The sequence below is a fragment of the Chiloscyllium plagiosum genome, unplaced genomic scaffold (assembly GCF_037043375.1).
Source record: "Chiloscyllium plagiosum isolate Xiang-an unplaced genomic scaffold, Cpla_swu_hap1 HiC_scaffold_3, whole genome shotgun sequence".
NCBI classification, from domain to species: domain Eukaryota; kingdom Metazoa; phylum Chordata; class Chondrichthyes; order Orectolobiformes; family Hemiscylliidae; genus Chiloscyllium; species Chiloscyllium plagiosum.
The window spans coordinates 103,998,084-104,021,559 of record NW_028270141.1 but is presented as its reverse complement, the minus strand read 5'-3'; the positions used below and the strand labels follow the sequence as shown (position 1 = coordinate 104,021,559).

The following is a 23,476-nucleotide window of genomic DNA, read 5'->3' as shown; positions in this document are numbered from 1 at the left end:
TTATCATTTGTGACTCTGTGGTAAGATTGCAGAATTCAGTCTGGATCAGTTTGTTGTGGGATCACTTAGCCCTGTCTATCGCATGCTACTTTCACTGTTTGGTATGCAAGTTAACCAGCAGATGGATACCTCATTTTTAGGAATGTCTTGTCTGCTCCTGACAGGCACTCCTGCATTCCTCATTGAGCAATAGATGATCTCTCTGCATGTTGGTAATAGTAGAGTGGGTAATATGCTGGGCAATGAGGATACAGGTTGTGTTTAAGTATAATTCTGCTGATGGCTCTCAACTCTTCATGGATGCCCTAACTTTGAGTTTATGAATCTGTTAGAAATATGTTTCATTTAGCATGCTGATAATGCTACATACTGTACTGGGGAGAATCCTCAATCTGAAGATGAGATTTTGTCTTCCAAATGACTGAGCAGTACTCATTCTTATTAATACTATCGATACAGCTACATATGCAGCAGGAACAATTGAGAGGAGGTGGTCACATAGGCTTTTCATTCTTGTTGATTTCCCCATCACCTGCAACAGAGTCCGTCTCAGTGCAACATGCTTTAGGAATTGGCCACGGACAGATTTGTAAGGTGAATGGAGAGAGATTAAAAAAAGACACGAGGGACGAATTTGTTTACACAGAGGGTGGTTCACATGTGGAATGAACTTCCTGGGGAAGTGGTGGATGCCGGTACAATTACAACATTTAAAAAACAATTGGATAAGTACATGAATAGGAAAGATTTGGAGGAATAGGGACCCTGAGCAGGCAGGTGGGACTAGTTTGGTTTGGGATTCTGTCCAGCATGGACTGGTTGGGCCGAAGGCTCGGTTTCCACGCTCTATGACATATGAATCTAAGTCTGGCAGCCTCTGCAAAGAGGGAAACAGAATTACGCTTAAAATACAATCATAAAAGTTTAAAATAATACATAAAAGATAAAAATATTTGCTTTCCTGGCTATTTTTTCAATAGCATAAAAATCATTTTCTACCATCCTTCAGATACAAAATCATACTGCACTTGATATGCTAATTCTGTTTCACTCTCCACAGATGCCGCTAGACCTGCTGAGTTTCTCCAGCACTTTCTGCTTTTATCTGTAAACTTTCATACTTGCTCAAAGTCCTCAGTTAGCAGTTCATGCTTTGTGTGAATGGTGGATTCGCTGCTCCTTTCAGGAATCTCTTCACTTTCTGATTCCGAGTCATCTGTTGCAGCATCAACCTCTTCAGGTTTGGGAAGCTGAAACTCTCCTTCAAGATTGCTGTCAGGTCCTGCAAATACAGCCGATATGTTTTTACTGACTTGGAGTTCAAACTAAATCTCAAAAACTTTTGATTTTAACAGTGCTTGACTGCTGAAAATAATTCACAGCAAATGAAGTAGTTCTCAAGAGGGGTTAGTGTTGTAATGTTAACAAAAAATCCACAGCCAATTTGTGTACAAACTCATACTTAACAATAAGGCATCAGATAAATTATTATGGAACACAGGAACAAGAGTAGGTTTTTCAGCCACTGGAGTCTGTTTTGCCACTGAGATCAAGGCTTGAAGCCATATACTTGCCTTTGGTCCATATGTCTTAATACCTTTGCTTAACAAAAATATATCTGCCTCAGATTCAAAACTAACAACTGATCCAGCATCCACTGCCATTTGTGGAAGACTTCCGAATATCTATCACCATGTGTGTCAAAGTGCTTCTTAACAACTCTCCTGAACAGAAAGTTCCTAATTCCAGACCATGCTCCCTAGTTCGAGAATCCCTAACCAGGAGAATTAGTTTATCTTCCCTTTTTTTTCCCCTGTTAATACCTTGAAAACTTTGATCAGAACACCCCTTAACCTTTTAAATTCTAGAGAAAGTAGGCTGAATTCATATAATCTCTCCTCATAACTTAACCCCTGAAGTCCAGGTAGGATTCTTGTGGGGGGGAAGCGGAGTGGAAGGTAGCTGAGAGTGGAATAGGTGGATGGAGGTGGGGGTAATGGTGATAGGTTGGAGTGGATAGGTGGGAAGGAAGATGGACAGATGGGAGAGGTCATGAGGGTGGTGCTGAGCTGGAAGTGCGGTAAGGGGGGGTTGGGCGGAAGTGGTTGCAATGATGGCAGCTGCAGGGGTGCAAGTAGCGGACAGTGTAGTGTAGGTGATGACATAGGAGCGGAAGTGGCTGTGGCAGCGGTCACAAAGGGGGCGGAAGTCACGGGTGGGTGATGTTGGAGGGGGTGATGTTGGAGGGGGCAGAAGTGACTGTGGCGGCGGCAACAGAGGGGGCATGAGTGTTGTCTTGGTCAGGCCTTATGTTGATCTCAGCAACAGTGGATTGCGTATTAGTCGCGGTGACGGTTGTCTGGCAGGCGGGATCGACAGCTGTTGCCCGTCCAGCAGTCGTGGAGGTGGCATGATCAGCCATGGCTGCAGGCTGTTGGGCAGCAGGGACTCACCGCGGTAATGATGGCTGGCACGGCCAGATGGCCTCCTTTATACAAGACCCAATTTCCCCTCCCACATGGTCGATGATGCCCTCCAGCACACCTCAGCCAGTTCCTGCACCTCTGCCCTCGACCATCACCCCTCCAACTGCAACAAGGACAGAATGGCCCGGTCCTCACCTTCCACCCCACCAACCTCCGCATACATCGCAGCATCCTCTGCCATTTCCGCCACCTACAAATGGACCCCACCACCAGAGATATATTTCCCTCCCCACCCCTATCCATTTTCCATAAAGACCATTCCCTCCGTGACTACCTCATCAGGTCCACGCCTCCCAACAACCGACCCTCTCCTCCTGGCACCTTCCCACGCCACTGCAGAATTGCAAAACCTGCGCCCACACCCCCCCCCCCACCTCCATCCAAGGCCCCAAAAGGAGCCTTCCACATCCAATGTCATTTACTATATTCATTGCTCCCAGGGGAGACAGGACACCTACTCGCAAAGCGCTTCAGAGAACATCTCCAGGACACCCACACCAACCAATCCCACCGCCCCATGACCGAACACTTCAACTCCACCTCCCACTCTGCTGAGGACATGCAGGTCCTGGACCTCCTCTATTGCCACTCCCTTTGGAAGAATGCCTCATCTTCTGCCTCGGGACCCTCCGACCCCACCAGCTTCCTCCTTTCCCCTCCGTCCACCTTACCTCAGTTCCAACCTTCCAGCTCAGCACCGCTCTCATGACCTGTCCCACCTGTCCATCTTCCTTTCCACCTGTCCACTCCACCCTCCCCTCTGACCTATCACCATTAGCCCCACCTCCATCTACCTATTGCACTCCCCACCCACCCTCCCATTTATCTCTCCACTCCGGAGGCTCCCAGCCTCGTTCCTGATGAAGGGCTTTTGCCTGAAACATGAATTTTCCTGCCTCTCGGATGCTGCCTGACCTGCTATGCTTTTCCAGCACCATACTCTCGACTCATATTTCTACACAGTCCATCATCTTATGTGGCAGAGAGCCCCAAACTTGCACAACACTCAGAGACCTAAATGCTTCCTAATTTTAAAACAATGTTCTGGACCCCTGTCCCCCCTCAAGAGGAAACAATTTCTATGTCCACCATATCAAGGTCATTTGGGATCTTATAATATTCAACCAAGTCACCCCTTACTCCTCTAAATTCCAGTGAAAACAAGCCCAGTCTGTCCAAGTCATCCTTGTAAGACAACCCACTCATTCCAGGTATCAATCTAGTAACGTTCTTTGAACCACCTCAAATGCATTTCCATCCTCTCTTAAGTAGTCTCACCAATGCCTGCATAATGAAGTGTAACATTCTTACTTATGGGTTTAATTCTTTTTGTAATAAAGGGTAGCATTCCATTAGCCACCTTAATTACTCACTCTGACTGCAGACTAATTCGATGTCACTCATGCACTAGAATTCCTGGATCCCTCTGCACCTCAGAATTCTTCAGTTATTCTCAGCTGCTAAAAGGGATCAACTTCACATTTTCCCACACTGTACTCCAAATACCAGATTTTTGCACACTCGTTCAACTTATCCATAATCATTTTGCAACCTCCTAATAAGTTCATAAGATATAGGGGTAGAATTCGGCCCATCGGGTCTGCTCTGCCATTCAATCATGTCTGATATGTTCCTCACCCCAATTTTCCTGCCTTCTCCCCATAACCCTTCAACCCAATACCAATTAAAAATTTGTCTAACTCCTCCTTAAATTTACCCACTGTCCCAGCATCCACTGCACTTTGGGGTAGCGAATTCCATAGATTCACAATCCTTTGTGAGAAGTAGTTTCTCCTCAACTTGGTTTTCAATTTGCTAAAAATGTGTTGCTGGAAAAGCGCAGGAGGTCAGGCAGCATCCAAGGAGCAGGAGAATCGATGTTTTGAACGTGAGCCCTTCTTCAGGAATCCTGAAGAATTAAAATCCTAAAAATCCTTAGATTTGCTTCCCCTTTTCATAAGACTATAACCCCCTATCCTTGAACGTCCCACAAGAGGAAGCATCTGCTCCACGCCTGTTTTATCCACACAATGACCTGTTATCATTTTGAATACCTCAATTTGATCGCCCCTTATCCTTCTAAATTCCAGACAGTATAGGTCGAAATTGTTCAATCTTTCTTTCTACGACAAACCCCTCACTTGTGGGATCAATCTAGTGAACCTCCTCTGAACTGCCTCCAATGCCACTAAAACTTTCCTCAAATAAGGGGACCAAAACTGTGCACAACACTCCAGGTGCGGTCTCACTAATTGCCTTGTATTGTCGCAACAATACTCGAAATCGTTCACAACATACTCACCCACCCAGTTGTGTTCATGATTTTCAGTGTGTCAGGTCGTACTTTGAAATTTAGATGCTGGCACATTAGTTTCCATTAAAAGTAAAATAAAGTTTGAAATTAATTTACAGGCATTCCCTAGGTTGCAAATGAGTTCAGTTCTATAGTCCTTTCACAAGTCAAAACCCAACTCAGGACAATGGAAAACAGCCATTCGTAAGTACAGGAAATGTTCGTATGTTGGGTCATTAAATTTTAAAGCATGTATGGGATCAGGTACGTAAGTACAAGCATTCATAAGTCAGCACCCCTTGTATACTGCAGTTGTGTGTCCAACTACCTGGTACATTTGTAGATGAGAACTTTTTTTCTGGCTTCAGCTCTTGTACATCTAAGCTTTGCAATTCCTCTTCCTGATCAGTTTCCATTTCAATTGATTCAGTCTCTTCTTTGATCTCCTTTTCCTGTTGTGATCCGCTTAGATTTTGTTGCTCTGCCGTGGCTACATCTAAAATGAGCAATTTGTAAGATTAGGGTGAGGTGGTCCATTATCTTTCTCCTGAATACATTTTATGGTTGAGACAGAGCCAAGGAATCTCTTATACTAATTTCTGAATTTGAATAATTCTGAACTCACCAAATGTTTGAGCATCAAAGGATTCACTGTCTTCTTTGACATGCTCATAAACGTCTGCGTCCATCACTTTTTGTTCTGTATGGGCCATGTCCCGGTTGGCTGCATTATCGGTTTCCACCATCTTCAGTCGCTTGCTCACACATTCATTGTGATCACCCATTGCTCTTTCGTGATCTGTACGACCGGGTTTCCTTTTGTAACTCTTGAGAAAGAAAATAGTTTTAGTATTTTTTTAAAAAATATCTGTAAAAAATTTGTTATTTTCTTTGTAAACTATTGTGCAACAGAATTTATGGATGATACTTAACATAACAGACATGAGGACATATAGGGGAGGGAGTTACTTTAGACATGTATGCACATCTCCCGAAGTTTGATTGCCATCCAAAGTACTAAAGACTACTGTTAATCTTTGGCTGTGGACTAACAAAGGAGAAAAGATTCTGCTTTAAACTAAATGAGTGTGGATGATAATGTTGCTGGAAGGTTGATGAACATCTCAGATTTCAATGTGCCTCTTCAAGGGTGTTTTGCCAATTTACAAGTTTTTGATTTTTTTTCCAACCAGAACCAATTGTGTGGGGTTGAGTTCAGGAATGCTCAGCACACCAGCAAGATTTTGATTGATTCCTGGGTGGCTGGCTGTAGTATTGTGTTCGGACACCACAGCAGAAACATTAAGCTCATGGAAGAGAATGCGCCTAAAATCGCTCCTCCTCTCCCTTCTGTAAGTGGAGAAAGCAAAGGCCATTCTTTAAGGAAAATGGGAAAAAACACCTTCAGAGACACTGACATTGAATAAAATTCGAGAAATGGCATGTCCACAACGTTGCATCCTCAAAGAGTGAAAAGGAATGGGAAGGGAACTGAAGGCAAACAACTCACCAATGCCTGTAATTCAGACCGGTGACAGAACTGTACTTCATGAATTTTTCTTGTTCTTTCCCACCCATAATGTGTGTGTCGTGCCTCGTCTCTTTGTGATCTATTTACATATGTACGGGAATGCCTTAAAGACCCCTTTCAGAGCTCAGTAGAGCGCTGTGTAATTCATTAATGCAGTCCCAGAGTCTGATATTGTATATAAAAAATACAACACATTTAACTTGCTGCATTGGGGGAAACTTGCGCTTCATCTTGTTAAGACTTTTTCCTGAACTTGTCAAATAAAAAGAAGAGAATGATTTTTCCCACAAGTGACTGCAAGCTAATAGCAGTGTAGGAAAGGCACCAGGGCACCTGGAGCTTGATGAACTGGATTTCGAGTGCATCTTCTAAACCAATGTCATGAGAAAACAGAAAAGACTGGGGGTGAGGAGCAAATTCAATGTCCACTTGAGTATTGAAATAACAAGAGTGGAAAATACATTGGACTAAGAAAAAACAAACAAACAAGGAATTTCTTTTTTAAATCACCATTTTAAAACTCAACAATTTGCTAGAGAAGGAACAAGACTTCCCATTTTACCTCGCCCACATTTTCTGGGAAGAGGGTGGGTGATTAACAATTATCAAACCATTAATGCCACTTACACTATTTAAACTTATCCCAGAGCTAAGTTTTAATGAGCCATTAAACTTCATGAAACTGAGGAAGAAGTCAAAGTCAAGCATGACATTTTCAAAAACTAACAATTGAGTCATAAATTGTCTGGAATTTTGTGGTAATCAATTGCTGGCATCTTTCTTCCTTGCCATGGGTTCCTTGCTGACTGGGACATTAGTGACAGTGTCATTTAGATGACATTATATTTTTTCAAATTTCCAGTCAGTGCCTGCAGTACTTCATTGAAATAGCTTCTGCTGTTACCCCAGGACAGGCTTTACTGCATGGTGAAAGAGAAGACTTGTTTTTGAACAACCCTAACAAAATTATGTTTAACTTGCAAAATTCATAGCTGATTAATGAGTACTAATGAGTGGGCGGCATGGTGGCACAGTGGTTAGCACTGCTGCCTCACAGTGCCAGAGACCCGGGCTCAATTCCCGCCTCAGGCAACTGTCTGTGTGGAGTTTGCACGTTCTCCCCGTGTCTGCGTGGGTTTCCTCCGGGTGCTCCGGTTTCCTCCCACAGTCCAAAGATGTGCAGGTCAGGTGAATTGGCCATGCTAAATTGCCCGTAGATTTAGGTAAGGGGTAAATGTAGGGGTATGGGTGGGTTGCGCTTCGGCGGGTCAGTGTGGACTTGTTGGGCTGAAGGGCCTGTTTCCACACTGTAATGTAATGTAGTCTAAACTGCATATATAGTTGCTTGGTTAGAGACAACAGTTGATCAAAACAAACGCTCAGAGCTCCTGATGTAATTGAAAACATACAAAAGTAAGACTACAAAAACATAACTACAAAACATAAAGTATAAAAATACAACTGCTGCATGTTTGTCAAAACACAATGTTGCCCATCAATGGAGCTGTGGTTCTACCTGCGTTTTGTCCTGGGATTGTTTTTGAGATGCAACCCTTGCCATTAGTTTGGACTCATGACCCTCGGACTGGTTTGCATCTGCAGCCCCACTTCCTTGTTCCTGCAAGATCCAACATAAAATAAATTATGGCCTGCATATCAGAATTATAACAATTGCTCTATGGGACGGAGCTTTTATTGGGAGATGTGGACTTTATAATTATAAATCAGGTTAGTTTGATCAGTTTAGATTAACATTCTGAGATTTACAACTTTATTTCTGTGAAGCTTTTCAACTTCTTGTCTGAATGATTTAGTGTGCTGAAAGATTATTTAAAAGTAATGACTGAAACTCAGAAGAATAAGCACCTGAAGCAGAATGGTTACAATAAAGCCGAGGAAGCACATGGCTTTCATACTCGAAATTAAACTTAAGGATAATACTACTTCCTTAGAAAGTTCAATAACTCCATTAGAGTAACTACTTGCCAAAAAGCATGTTGCAATTAATGACATTGTAACAGCATTAACACACACTTACTTATAAGCATCACTTCTCTCATCAGGGCACAATTTACACCTCCTCCTCTCTCAAAATAACCCTTGATACTCTTACTGATTGAAAATCGGTCTACCTCAGTCTTTAACATACTTAACAACCCAGCCTCTACAACCCTCTGCAGTAAACAATTTAACAGGTTCACTCTCGTCTGAAAATAACTACCCTCCTCATATGTCATAACTAGGTAATTCTTTGGAGATTGATGTCTGCTTCACGACTCTCCCAGATCCTTTCTGCATCCCCCTTCTCAAATCCACAAGAATCTTAAATGTTTCAATAAGGTCATCTTTCAGTCTTCTATGTTCCATCGAGTACAGGCCTGACCTTTCAACCTTTCCTCATAAGCTAGTTCCTCCAAAGCTGGAACCAAGCTCGCGCAATTTCACTAGACTGCCTCCATTGCTAGTATATCTTCCTGTAGACAAAGGGGACAAAGACAGTACACAGTATTCCAACTGTGATCTAACTAATGCCTTGAATAGTCTTAGAAAGATTTCCCCATTTTAATATTCTATTCCCCTTAGAATAAAGGTCAATATTTCATTTGCCTTCTCTATTCCCCATTGAACTTGCTTTTTGTGATTTATACATGAGGATCCCCAAATCCGTCTCTGCTGCAGCTTTCTGCAGTCTTTCTCCATTTAAATAATATTCAGCTCCTCTATTTCTTTCTGCCATAATGCACACTCTTGTATTCTTCCATATTATTTCCCATCTACCATGTTTCTGTTGCCTCACTTATACCTCTTCATAGGTTCATTTTACCATCATCACCACTTGATTTCCACCTATTTTCATGTGTTCTACAAACTTGGCAATAGTACATCCAACCCCCTCATCAACGTCTTTAATATAATACCTACATAATTCTGGTCCCAGCACTGATCCACATTGCACTCCACTAGTCACAGATTGCCATCCTGAAAATGCACCTCTTATCCCAATTCTGTCTTTCATTAGTTAACCAATCCTCTATCCATGCTAATAATCTACCCTTAACACAATGGACTCTTATTTTAAGTCGCCTTTTGTATCAAACATCCTTTTTCAAATCCAAATATATCAGTTATACTGGTTACCTTTTTTTCTATTGTGTTTGTTACCTCCTCAAAAGAATTATCATAAATTTGTCAGTCACCAGACTGAAGATAAACACTCACTGAAAATCTATGGTAGATGATCCATCTGTTAAATTGAACTCCAATCCTATCTGGGGAATGACATTCATCATAGCCATCTACATGCCTGCCTAACCATCTCTTTATGGCTGGAGAAGAAAGCAGTAAGGGAAGCTGAAGAATCAATTCATTTTCAACCCTGCTTCATAAAAATTTGATATTTACTGCTGTTTTTATCATTCCTAATAAAGGGCTTATGCCCAAAACTTCGATTCACCTCCCCCTCGGATGCTGTCTACCTGCTGTGCTTTTCCAGCACCACATTCTCAACTACTGTTCTCAAATATCTGGTTCTCTTTAATATTTGGCAGAAGAATGCCCTTCAGGATCCACATCTAACAATCAGAAAGTGCTAGAGTATGGGCCAAAATGCTTGGATTTTCTGCTGCCTCAATTTTCTTGTGCAGATGAGCTCGATCTTCAGCAACTGCCTCTCCAATACAGAATGTAAGACTCTGGAAACTCATTAACAGAGCAAAAGCTGCATGCTTTACACCAAGGCATCATCTGGAATTTCTTTCTGGCAAGCTAGTCACCTGTTGGGCCATGGCCTGTGTACATGCATTAACTTTCTTTAGGCACAGCCCATTTAATCAAAACAGAGAACAAAGATGGATGATGAAATAAAATTACTTTCTCAGTTAGGCAGTCCAGCTGAAAATGTCCATCAGAAAAATGTAGATGGGAAAGATTCGGTTTAATAAATTATAGAAAACACAAAGACTTTTCAAAGTTTGAGACTGCATGTTTAACTTGCATAGACACAGATGCATAAGGCATTTTTCCCACTCCTTTCACTAAATAATCTAATCGTACCTCATTAGCTTTGTCCTTCTCCGAAGCAGATCCAGCCAATTCCACAGCTGTATCACACTGAAGGTTTTCCTCACCAGTCTTCCCTTCAGTCTCATGCTCCATTTGCTGCTCAGTCTGAGGAACATCCTGATCATCTTGTGTGTCCTCATCTGCCTGAAAATAAAAACGTGGTGATAAAATTGGCCCTATGTTTAAAGGCATTAACTCCCAAAGTGATGAGAACCACAAGTAATTTCATAAAATGGTGAACAGGTCTCAAAAAACAAAACATTAATTACCAGAAGATTAATTCATATATTTTCAACAATATTTAGCTGCATTGTGTGACAGACTAAGAACAGAACACCACCGCTATAATCTGTAATTTCACGGTGCATCGGAAAACTCACAAAACCAGCTCCAGTGCAAAGCTAGATGCAGCATCAGCCAGATCTTCAAATGAGACATTACTTAATGAAACAGCAGCACAGGGTTTTGTGCATGCCAAAAGTGCAATAGCTCTGGCTGATTAATGCCACAGCAAACAGACCAAAGTTCTGGAGGCTCACCACGTCTAGTTGACAATGGTGGTTTGGAAATCAGGTCACTGATGTGGAGGAGAATGTTACATGAACACTGCCCTGGAATGTTAACCTTGATTTTTGCACTTGTAACCCAAACTGGGGCTCAAACCTAGAACCTTCGGGCACGTTAGAGAGTGTGAAACCTGAGCCATGCCCACACTTTCTCCCTATGCTGCAAAATAAACAAAGATGATAGAGAAATGACATACTTTTGGCTGCTGCCCCTCATTAAAGGGAGCCTCTGCGTCTTTCTCGACAGGCTCTCTCTGTTCATCTTCTTTCAGCTTCTGTTGGTCTATGTCCTCAGCATCCTCTTCTTCCTCATTATTCTGATCTTCCTCAATAGTTTCTTCCTTGCCCTCACTCTGTTCTTTGGTTTCCCCCTCATTTTCCTTCTCTGTTTGAGGATCTTGTTCTTGCTCAGCACACTCCTCTTCTGCCTTGGCAGTCTCCTCCATTGTCTCATCAGCATCTGGACTTTTCTCTTGGAAATCTTTTAGTTTTTCCTCTATATCAAAAGGGTTATCTCCTTTAAAGAAGTACAAAAAGAGTCATTGAAAATTAGACATGCAGAATCTGCAATTTCAGTACTGTTGCAAATAGATAAATATTTAGACAGTCGCCTTTTAAAGCAGGAAAGAAAAACAATGGAGCTGAAAATGTGTTGCTGGAAAAGCGCAGCAGGTCAGGCAGCATCCAAGGAGCAGGAGAATCGACGTTTCGGGCATGAGCCCTTCTTCAGGCCTTCCTGAAGGGCTCATGCCCGAAACGTCGATTCTCCTGCTCCTTGGATGCTGCCTGACCTGCTGCGCTTTTCCAGCAACACATTTTCAGCTCTGATCTCCAGCATCTGCAGTCCTCACTTTCTCCAAGAAAAATAATGGATTAAACAACGGAAGACCAGACTAAATACACAATTTTTGATTCTTCCAAAAAACGTTTTTAAGTCTTCAAGTTGGTTTTAATATGAATGCTACAGGTTATGCTACAGGTTAGTAGTGGAACAGCATGTAGACTTCCTATATTTTTAAAATCTTTAGATACAAGACAATTGCTGGTTGGAGAAGAATGAGTTAGAAAATATACAAGTTTTTACTAATGTGGGTTCACTATCAAGGGCTACTATAGAGCGATGTGCCTTCTAACTGGAAAATAAACCACCCCAGATTCTTATTCTTGATCACTGTTCGGTGATCCCTGTTGGAAAACAGCATGCAGTTAAACACACATTGATCGGCAAGAGTAGGATTGTATCCATTCGCTGAATAATTGTCTCTTGGATTAGGGACTGGACAATACTGTTATACCCCAGCAAGGAGTCAACATTGAGAAAATGAGCAAGACATGCTGCTTTGAATGAGCTGGGATTTAATTATTCACTAAGCTATTAGAAGACAAAATAGAGGATGTCACAATTCATTATTGTAAAACCTATTAATCTAAAATTTTTTGCACGGACTGCAAACAAGTATAAAACCAATTTACCTCCTTCTTCCTGATCATCATCACTTTTTTCTCCATCTTGGCTTTCCAAATTGAGATCTTCAGGCAGGTCCAAGGCTTCTGCTTCCAGCTGTTTGTCCTGGTTTCCTTGGTAAGGGTCTACTTCATTTTCATCGTATTCACGCTAATTTAAAGAGTAGATTAATAAACTCCTGTCAAGAGTAGCATGTCAAATTTGTCAGGTCACTAAAATTACTGGTTCAGGCACAGGTTTATTCTGCATGGACTGCGTTAATGTGACAATATCCAATTATGATAATGCAATATTATAGTGATGGATGTTCACACTTATATTTTTCATTTTATGAAGAATGTTTAATGACAACATATTGCACTACTAATGTGATCCATATGGTTATCTAAATGATTAACACTTTTAAAAGTAAAAATGTTGTTTCTGTGATGTCCAATGACTTACTTTTTCCTCTTCTAAGACAAAATTTCACCCTGCATTTGGAGTACAGGTGGTCCCTGAGTAAAGGAAGCTCAACTTACCAATGTTCGTACTTACGAACGTGGCCCCACATTAATATAAAGGATCAGACATATGAATGCTCACTCATTTTTACAAACAGCTATTTTACATTGTAATATATAGTGTTCCGACTTGCATACAAAACCCACTTACATACATCCTCAGGAGCAGAACTCATTCATAACTCGGGGACTGCCTGTTGTACCTCTCTTCACAATGATGCAAACTTTAAACCTAAATAGGGTGCCTGTATTCAGACGTTGCCCATTCTTTGCTCATTAACTCAGAGTCGCCCACAATTAGAGAGACTTAAGTGAACTTGGGACTTTGTCAGTTACTGGTCCAGCCTGCTCATAAACCAACCATTTTGGTGCTTGTGCTCATACCCATAGTGGGAACCTTTTGGGGAAGATAAACATGAATACCTCATCCAATTGTTCATGAATTTTCTCTCTAACTTCTTCTTCTTCCCCTCTCTCCTCCTCTTTCTCCTCCTGTCTCTTTTTGTCATTCTCACTTTCATTTGCTCCATCCATGTTGTCATCTTTAGCAACAAGTTCAGACTTCTCCTGTGGATAGAAAACCAGTTGAAGCATATTTCTATTTCTTTTAAAAATGCTACGAAGAAAACTTCCAGATGGAACTGATCAATTAACACAAGTGAAGGGCTCCTCCAAAAAAAAAACACAGGTGGGCAGGAGGGGAATATGAACAACCAGAGTTTGAAGGTATGCATCTTTTAAAAACAATTATCTAATTCATGGTACTTGTGTAAATGGTAAGAAAGAAATGAATGTTAAATGATGACACCACAATTCAAACAGACCAGTGTCATCATTCCACATGCAAAGAAAACACTTGGAAGTGCAGCCAATTCCGTTTTCTGCAAATATCTATCCCTCAAGAATTGATTGTTCAGCAGTGTAACATACACATTGGGGTCAGAGTTGTACTTATAATTTGTGACTGCTCCATGAAACAATGTTTCCAGGAACAGCAGGATATTTGGAGGCGTCATTTGCTTGGCTTAGGAAAAGAAGTAGTACAAACATAAATGTCCTGCTTATTTTTAACTACTTCATTTATCACCCATTATCTTTTTCACCTCAATTCCTGCTACAGCAAAGGGAAAATGAAACAAAGAGTGAAGTCTACATGTTAAGTGTTCAGCGAGCATGTGTCTTCGGTACAAATGAAAACAAAGATGACTCAACAATTCATTTCTGCAATCTCAACTGCTTGCAAAATGAAAGAAAGTATTAAAACGGAAATTACTTAATTAAAAGTGAACTTCACAGATTTTAAAAAAAACACTCAGCATCCTACCACATCCATCCCAGGGCCAGTGTCGTCAGCCTCGTCATGAACACTATCTTCATCATCATCATCATCCCCCCATAGTCTTTCATCTAGTTTGTCAGCCTCCGCATTTTCGAGATCACCCATCTGTTTATCCAGTTCTTCGTCATCGCTATCCGATTCCTCACTGTTGTCATCCTCTCCTGAAGAGAGGATTCAGCCAATTAATACAAGACCATAAACACAATAACAAAGGAACAGGTGTAGGTGGTTTGGTTCTTCGAACCTACTCCCCCAATTAATTGGATTATGGTCGATCCAATATTCCCCACTGATTTACTGGCCCTGGATTTCCCCTACTAATCAAGAATCTATCTCAGCTTTAAAAGGATTCTGCCCCAACAGCTCTCTGTGGCAAGGAGTTCCAAAGACTCTCAACTCTGAAGAAATTCCTCTTTGTTCAAGTCTGAAATTGGCACCCCTTAATTCTGAGACCATTACCTCTGGTTCCAGACACTTCCATGAGGGGGAACATTCTTAAGAATCCTGTATGAATCAATGAGATAATCTCTCATTCTTTTATAACTCCAATGAGTAGAATCCCAACCTGTTCAACCTTTCTCATAAACCAATCCTTCCATAGCTTGGGATCAAACTAGTGAACCTTCTCTGAACTTTCTCCAACAGAATATATCTTTCCTTAAAAGGTGACCAAAATTGCTCACAGTACTCAAGATGTGGTTTCAGCAGTGCAGTAAGAATTCTCTACTCTGATACTTGAAAAAAGGGCCAATATTCCATTAGCATTCCTGGCTACTGGCTGTACCTGTGTGCTAGGTTCCCATGTTTTGTGTGCAGTGGCTCCAAATCCCTTTGTAATTGGTTGGTTGTCATTTGAGAACAAGATAGAAGATGGTGGTGGCTACATTTGTCTGTCTCCTGATTCACAAAACGATATAGTGCAGATGGAAACAATTTGGCCCATTGTGTCTACAGTGGTTCTCAGAGCACTTTAACTCATGCCAATCTTCCACCTTTCCCCATAACCCTGCACATTATTTAAATAGAATCAATTGTCCAATCTTTCTTGAATGCATCAATTTTACCTGTCTCTAATACACTTCCAGACAGCATGTCCCATAAAACTAATTATTTAGAATGTAATTTGTCCATTCAAAAGAAAACCAGCTTATAGTCTGATGAATTTAACTTCCTTATACCACCAGACAAGAATCTGTACCCCATGTAGAACAATTAGCAATTTTGTTTGGTAAAAAAGTCAAATGTTCTGTAAGATTGTGGATGATATTCAAACTTTGATTTTGTCACATTGTCACAAATCTCCAGATTAGAGCCACTTTGAGATCAGATATCACTTTCAATTGGCCATCAGCAGTAGCCATCCACACCAACATAGTTCCATCATCAACTTGTGTACATAATCAATGTATTATTTGCAGTGAACAGATAGAGTAACATACAATTGGAATAGTTAAGATACCATAAATTATAATTCCAACAGTTTTCACAAAATCAGTTTACTTGATACAAACAATGGAATACTTAGTATTCACAGCACTGTCAAAGCTCACACAAGAAAGGTGACAATATAAAACTGACAAGTTTTCAGGATGTCAGAATCAAATCCCAAGATCTTGATTCCAAACATTTAAAAAAAAATAGAGTTGCTTCATTGTCCCTTTCCATGTTAGTTTAACAGCAGCAAATGAGATAGGCTCTATGGCAAATGAGGCCACTTTACTGCTGCTGCTGCAGTTGCAAAACTGTGACTCACAATTAGAATTGGTGCAGTGGTTGCTACTTCAATCAGTAATGTGCGCTTTCATTAACTTTTTTTTTATTACAAAACTGGAAATGTTAGCAGAAAGTCACCGTGCTGACAAGTTAAATCTTGTTTTTCCTTGACAGTTGCTGCCAGACCTGCTCAGAATTTCCAACATTTTGTTCTCATGTTGGATTACCAGCATTTGCAGTGTTTTTATAATTGGTTAAACAATGTGTACCTCAAGTTGTCATTCAGCAACTTGCCTGGCTTTTTGGTATCTCCATCATGAAGTTTTCCATCGAAGTCCTCAGACATTTCTATGGCATTCTCTTCCTCTTTAACATCTGCCATATTCTCTGTGTCTTCTTTCTTTTTTTGGTCTTTGCTGAAGGTATCTTCCACCTGAAGAAAGGACAAACGCAATCACTTTACTGAGGAACATGAACAGAAGGCATTGAAAAGGAAGACAATAGGACACAGTACCCTAATTTTGCTACTACAATTCTTAAAACATTTTCGTCTCATCTTCTCTCCTATTAAGCACCAAACTCGTACCCAACTGTGTCCCTAAAATAATTAAATTTAAAGTAACCCCTAACTTCTACAGTTAACTTCTGACAAGTTATTTAATAAGTTGAACTCCTCAGAAAGCCCCCTAAAGCTAACCCCTGCGGTCCAGCGAAGTTGAACATTGTCCAGTTGCCTTGAATTAACAAAACTGCAGCCAAACTGAACAGCTACCTTCTACCCAGAACCTTCCAGCCGGATATCACTGGATAGTAAATCACAAGTACAATAACCAATCGGTTTTTGTGTCCCTTGCTCTTTATTTATTTCCAATGTAGTCAATATAAACAAAGAGCATTTCAAAGATCAGAAAGTGAACCTAGAATTTTCTTATCTGACTGATTTATATATTGCTTATTTCAATTCAATCAAGGGGATCGCATACCAACTCTTCAAATAGTAACACAAACAATAACAGCTCAGAGGCAAGCCACAACTGAGGGGGGGGGGGGGGGAGAAGGTAAACGACAAACATACTGTGGTTCAAGTACGATGCTGAACGACCACACAGACAGTAGAAGTTTCATGTTGAATTTGTAACATGCTATAAGTTGTCGTGTAGCAAATGTAACTACACAAGTGCAAAAGGCAGGGGTAATATTTCCTTTTATAAAACATTGATTAGCTGCTTGTCGAAAAATGGACCCCATTGAAAGCTGCAGAAGCAACTAGTGCAAGGAGGTTAGAAAGGAGGACATGCAGTACTTTCCTATTGCAATAATGATTATTTAATTCTTAAATCAGGTTTTCACTCACCATTCCTAAGCCCTACAGTGCTTCAGTTTACAATTAGCACCAGTACCAACTGTGTCCAAATAGGTTTCTTCTCAAGCACAGATCACTTTTCTACAATTATAACCCCACTTACACAGAATGGCTATTTCAATGAAACCTTCAAATGTTTCATGTTAAGATGTTGAAAAAAAACACATACCTGGTCTTCACTTTCGATCTTGTCGCTGACATCCTTCACACCTTCACCTTCTCCAATTCCTCCACATTCATTATCGTGGAATTGGGTTGAACCTTCGCCCATCGCATCCTCCATTAACTCTTGGGGGAGGCAGAAACCCTGCCCAAGTAATACCACACATCATCATATCCTCACCCAAGATTTTTAAATCATTCCTTAAGAGCAAACTTTAGTCTTGGCCCCTTTCCCCAACAACTCCACAGAACAACTGCAACAGGTTGACATTTTGAAAATAAAAATCCCAATTTTGTTACAAAACAAAAGTCCCACTTATACAAGACAAAAACGATAATCAAAAAATTGTGGTCAGCGAATTTCTTATAACAAAATTAGATGAGATCAAAAACTTAAAGATATACTAGATTTGTTCTTTTTTAAAAAAAAGCAACAAAATACTGGGAGAAAGAACTGAAACCTCTAACTTCAATATACATTTATTTTTTTTCTCAGTGGTTGACTAAGTGTCACATCACAATATAAAAATAAGGATTTCTTGTTGAAACTATACAAAGCACTAATCAGACAACAACTGCAGTGTGGTAAACAGCTTTGGGTCCTGAATTAAGGAAAGATAAACTGGCAATGGAGGTATTTCAAAGATGCTTCATGAGGCTGATACCTGGATAAGGAGGGGCTGTCTCATGATGAGAGGCTGAATAGGCTGGGCCTGTAGTTATCGGAGTTTAGAAGATAAAGAGGCGACCTCATTGAAACATACAAGTATCTTCAGTGACTTGAGAGAGAGAAAGAATAGGTAAAGAAGGTTGTTTTCACCTTGTAGGAAGTCCAGGACCTGAGAGCACAATCTCAGAGTAAGGGGTTGAAGAGGCCTGGGCCGTTAAGTCTACTCAAGGCAGAGATAGACATATTCTAATCAGCAAGGGAATCAAAGATCATGGGGCAAAAGGCAATTAAGTGGAGGTAAGGACTATCAGATCAGCCATGATCTCATTGAACGGCAGAGCAGACTCAATGGGCTAAATGACCTACTTTTATTTCATTGTCTTATTGTAAAGTTATTTTTCAGCGGAGAGAGTGGAGAGGGCAAGATTTGGAAGGGAGTCAGAGGAGAAAAGATGGGTCAGAAAGACAATATAGAAAAGATAGTCCTAGATATTTAATAATAGAACATTTTAAACTTAAGAGTTAAAAAAGTCTAAATGCATTAAATAAGTGTACAAAAAACGTTTATCCTTAACCATACCTGCAAAGCAAGGTCCGTGAATAACTGAGATAAAACAGAGAGTAATTTTCCACTGCTCCTATGAGTTGCCATTGAAACGGTTAGGTAGTACAGGACCAGCTCGGAGTAGGTAGTCAGCATAGGAAGGAGCTGCACAATGCAATAGCAGCTTTGGTTGAACAACTAAACAAATACAAAGAACAGATAGACGACTGAACTGAAAATCCTATATGTTGTTTCCTTTCCAGCATTAACAGAAAGCACTCTCTGCTAAACTAACAAAATTACAGGTAGTGAAATTTGAAAAGCAGAAACCATACAAACTCTTTACAAATCAATTGATAAAAGGAAACAATAACAGGAACAGTATTCTGCGCTTCTACCTCATTATGCAGATCACAGGGGAAGCTTGTATTGTGTCAAGTTGCTGAACCTATCACTGAGATTGTAAGGAAATGTGCCTTCAGGTGATTAGCACCACCAAGCTACTTAGGAAAAGGGTATTGCCAAGTAGGGGACGTCATCTTTCAGTTTTTTTTCCCACTTGGACTTTACAAAATTTTACTGAGAATAACAAATCTAAACTATATTTAAGTAAAATTATTTTAAAGTTGTCCTATTCCAAGTAAGGTACAGAGTTCCGATCCGGTTTTATCCTCTCTCAGAAAACCAGGGAGGTTCAGCATTGCTGCAGTTTAGCATGTCAATATTCCAACAGTTAGCTACAAGACAACTGTTCTTTAAAAACATTACTGCAATAAATGGGAGGCTTCCAATACTATTCTATTATTACCTATTTTATATTTACAGCAGTAGGCTTCGATTTGGTCAGCACAAATTTGAGTTAAGACATCAGACCTGATGTAAAAGGCATAGACATATATTATAATCTCAGCAATGACACATGAAGCTCGTAACAAACCTGGTACTGTTTGAGTGTACACTCCTGACGATAATCCATTAGTTTTTCAAGGAGGTCAGAAACAATGCTAATAACTTTCACCAAGTTTAGAGAAGTGGTGTCGCTTGATAATCGCTGTCCCAAATGTTTACTCAGGTATCCAGACTGAATTTTGTGCAGCTCCACCTCATCCTGATTGCCTTCATTTCCTACAGTTAATTAAGACATCAATTTTAAAATGCAGCGACTATTTTCTGCTACTTGCAACAAATCACTCCACCTGTTTTTAGTGAATAAGTCACAAAATTAGTCAAACCCTTGACATAATGAAACCAGATAGCAAAAAACGTACACTGATTATTTGGGGTTATAACATTATCAAAAGATACAAAAATAAATTTAACCTGCCCCAATTTAAGAGTTACATATGCTCAGCTGTTAGTGATAATTCTTTACATATATGATCAATGGTAACCACGATGTGGAGGTGCTGGCATTGGACTGGTGTGAAAGTTGAAAATCTCACAACACCAGGTTATAGTCCAACAGGTTTACTTGGAAATACTAGCTTTCAGAGTGCTGCTCCTTCAACAGGTAGCTGTGCAGCAGGATCATAAATGGTCCACTTATGACCCTTTGCATTACTACTTGATAAAGGAGCAGGGCTCCAAAAGCTAGTATTTCCAGCGAGTTGAGAAGATTTGTAGCTCAGCTTGAGGTTCTGGATGTAAATTTGCTCGCTGAGCTGGAAGCTGGGCTAGTATTTTCAAATAAACCTGTTACGACTATAACCTGGTGTTGTACGATTTTAAACTAGTACCCATCTGTGAGAATAGCAAATGCCAGTTACTAACTTTCTTATTTGAAAATGGCCTGATGTAGAGCAGCCTCCTGTTGACAGGTGACAGGACATAGTAGTAGTGATAGTGATAATGTGTTTTTAAATTCAGTTTTGGGATGTAAGTATTGGCAAGATTGGCACTAATGGCCCATTCCTTTTTGCTCCTGAAGGTAGTAAGCCATGTTGTTAAACCACTGTCGTCTGTAAACGTGTAGATACACCCACTGTTGGGAGGGGAATTCCAAGTTGTCAATCCAGTGCTTCATAAATTAAGAGTATTTCTGTCCAAATCTGATAATGTTCTTTTTTTTTGTCTTTTCCTCCCCTAAATTACCTTTCTCTGCCTCAAATTCCATTTAATAAAAAAAAAGTCCAGTTGTGAACTAACCAAGAACATCAACACGTATTAGAAATCTTACCTTGTTCTTTGTCATTCTCCTCTTTCTGCCGCTTTACTACAGCCTGTACAGCACACAGTACTGTATTAATAGCTGGCTCCACTTCCAAGGTGAAGTTCGCTAGTGAGTTCACACTGGAATCTAGGGATTAAAGAACACAAAAGCAGCAATAGGTAATTTACAATGAATATGCTTGGTCAATTTTCTTCCTGTAAATGAGAACAAAAGAAGGTGTTTCACTTGCACACATTTCATTCTCACCAACAGATGTCAAATTCAGTAGATTTTTCTCCCATGATGCAAATTCAGCTATTGCACAACTGACTTCCTCCTTAATATATTCGAGGCTCTTGAACACTGCTGGACAGTAAGATGCATTCCCAGAGGCAGCAGCAGCAAACATGGTCTGTATGTCTTGCAGCTGAACCATGGCTCTGTTCAAACAACTAATCCCCATTGAACAGGTCTCAAAACATGTCCTGACAAAAGAAAATCACATTTATATTTTCAGTCAGAAAAACAACCAACCAGGACAGTGACATCCACTTTCTTAGCCATACTACACTTGAGAAGTGGCAAGTAACATTCCCTGGCACTTTTACGGATGTGAATATCCATCTCCAGCAAGAGAAATGGTGAGCATCTCTCATTTATGTCCAAAGGAAAACTACTGTCAACTTCCAAGACATCATCATTCGGGGGGGGTCACTATTAATCAGAAACTGAACAGGACCAGCCATGTAAACACTGTGGCTACCAGAGCTGGTTAGAGTCCAGGAATTCAGTTATGATTAACACATCTTAATCACCACCATCTGCAAGGTAAATGTCAGGAGAGCGAGGGAATACTTTCCACTCGCTTTGAAGAGTGCGGCTCCAGCGACACAACCAGCCAGTTCGATCAGCAACCCTTCCACAACCTTCACACTCCCTCCAGTGCCATTTACAAGATGCAGGGCAGCAATTCACTATGGCCCACAAGAGGTGTAGACACACGGGAACACTCTGGCCTGCAGTTGTATCTCCATTCATCCACCAGATCTTGGTCAAAATCCTGATATTCTAACAGCAGTGGGAATGATGTTTGTTGAGACATAAATATTGGTCAGAAAACTGGATAACTCCCCAGATGTTCCTTAAAATATGGGCAAGGGCGCTTGAACATCTGTCTACCCATGAGGACAGATTCAGTGATTCATACAACACAGAAAAGGCTCTATGGCCCATCAAGTCTGCACTGACATAACTACCACTACAAGTGCGCAATCCCAACTTCCTGCAGTTGTCTCATGTCCTTGAATGTTATGATATTTGAAGTACTCATCCAAATATTTTTTTAAAGCTTGTAAGGTTTCCAGCCTCCACTACCTTCCCTGCAGTGCATTCCAGATACCCACCACCTACTGAGTGAAAACATTTTTTCCTCAAATCCCCTCTGAATCTACTGCCCCTTATCCTAAAGTTTTGCGGTTTCATATTGACCCCTCAAACAATGGGGAACAGCTGCTCTTTATTCACCCTGTCCGTACTCCTCAATCTTGTACACCTTAATCATGTTGAACTCATTCTTCTCTGCTCTCAAGAGAACAATCCAAGCCTATCTAGTCTCTCATTATAACTCTATTTCTCCATCCTGGACACAATCTTGGTGAACCTCCTCTGTACCCCTTCTATTGCTATCACATCTTTCCTATAGTAAGGTTACCAAAACTGCACATAGTAGTCCAGTCGCTCTGTACAACTCCAATATTATCTCCTCGCTCTTGTACTATATACCTTCTTAATTATCTTATGCATGTGCTCTGCTGACTTCAGGGATCTGTGAATAATTACCACAAGATCTGATCCTCTAAGCAACCCAGGTCTTGCCATTCATTAAATACTCTCTCATCCTGTTTCTCCTTCCAAAGTGCAGATGGTGGCCTTGGTTCAATATGTCATCCAAAAGACACCTGACACTACAGCATTCTTTCAGTACTGCACTGAAATTTCCTCCTTAATTTTTGTGCACGGGTGCCTGGAGTGGATTTTGAATCCAGAACATTCCAACTCAGTGGCAAGCGTACCATCTACTGAGACACAGTTGATTTTATATATAGTACCTACAATTACAGTGTAACCAACATCATTGTTTTTAAATTACAGAAAGATTTACCATGAATACAGTGAGGTCTTGCTGGTTTGCTGACTCATTTCATCCATTTGTGCCTTTACTGCCTTAACTTCCTTCAACATGTTTGCCACTTGTTGAGTCACCTGTTGCCATGCGGGATCTCCTTGCCGCATTTTACAAGCACTGGGCAAGCAATCTTCAACCAAGGGTGTGGGGAACCTCAAATGGGGCTGGACAAAATCCTCAGGTAATGATGACGCTGCTGCCATTTCTGCATTTCCTGAGTCTGCTTTGTTGCTAACCACCTGCGTAGTACTAGTGGGTTTGTCCTGCAGCTCATCAAATGTTTCAAGAGGCTTCTCTCTTGGACAGCATTGCAAGAACCACAAAAGTTGCTCCAAGGCTACCATAAACTTCATAGACAGGGTGCGCAGTTGGTCCATCCAAAGTTTGATATCAGTCTGTGGTGGAAGTGCCACATCATGATCCTTGAAATCTGCCAGCCTTTTCT

The 23,476-nt window shown here is 40.7% G+C and overlaps 1 protein-coding gene across 4 annotated transcripts in view; it reads right to left on the bottom strand.

The window, feature by feature from the left end:
- The window catches only part of mdn1 (midasin AAA ATPase 1), a 188,532-nt gene that overhangs the window by 12,020 nt on the left and 153,036 nt on the right, over nucleotides 1-23,476 (bottom strand). For all 4 annotated transcript variants that reach the window (XM_043686689.2, XM_087982248.1, XM_043686702.2 and 1 more), the window contains exons 79-94: nucleotides 23,008-23,476; nucleotides 21,114-21,331; nucleotides 20,874-20,993; nucleotides 19,635-19,822; nucleotides 18,734-18,895; nucleotides 17,491-17,628; nucleotides 16,253-16,391; nucleotides 14,231-14,406; nucleotides 13,330-13,473; nucleotides 12,412-12,553; nucleotides 11,136-11,455; nucleotides 10,364-10,516; nucleotides 7,827-7,928; nucleotides 5,405-5,606; nucleotides 5,108-5,275; nucleotides 1,122-1,282 (exon numbers count right to left, since the gene is read on the bottom strand). The exon at nucleotides 23,008-23,476 is cut by the window's right edge and continues 29 nt beyond it. In XM_043686689.2, coding sequence (XP_043542624.2) covers nucleotides 1,122-1,282; nucleotides 5,108-5,275; nucleotides 5,405-5,606; nucleotides 7,827-7,928; nucleotides 10,364-10,516; nucleotides 11,136-11,455; nucleotides 12,412-12,553; nucleotides 13,330-13,473; nucleotides 14,231-14,406; nucleotides 16,253-16,391; nucleotides 17,491-17,628; nucleotides 18,734-18,895; nucleotides 19,635-19,822; nucleotides 20,874-20,993; nucleotides 21,114-21,331; nucleotides 23,008-23,476 — 3,002 coding nt within the window. The remainder of the gene's footprint in view (nucleotides 1-1,121; nucleotides 1,283-5,107; nucleotides 5,276-5,404; nucleotides 5,607-7,826; nucleotides 7,929-10,363; nucleotides 10,517-11,135; nucleotides 11,456-12,411; nucleotides 12,554-13,329; nucleotides 13,474-14,230; nucleotides 14,407-16,252; nucleotides 16,392-17,490; nucleotides 17,629-18,733; nucleotides 18,896-19,634; nucleotides 19,823-20,873; nucleotides 20,994-21,113; nucleotides 21,332-23,007) is intronic.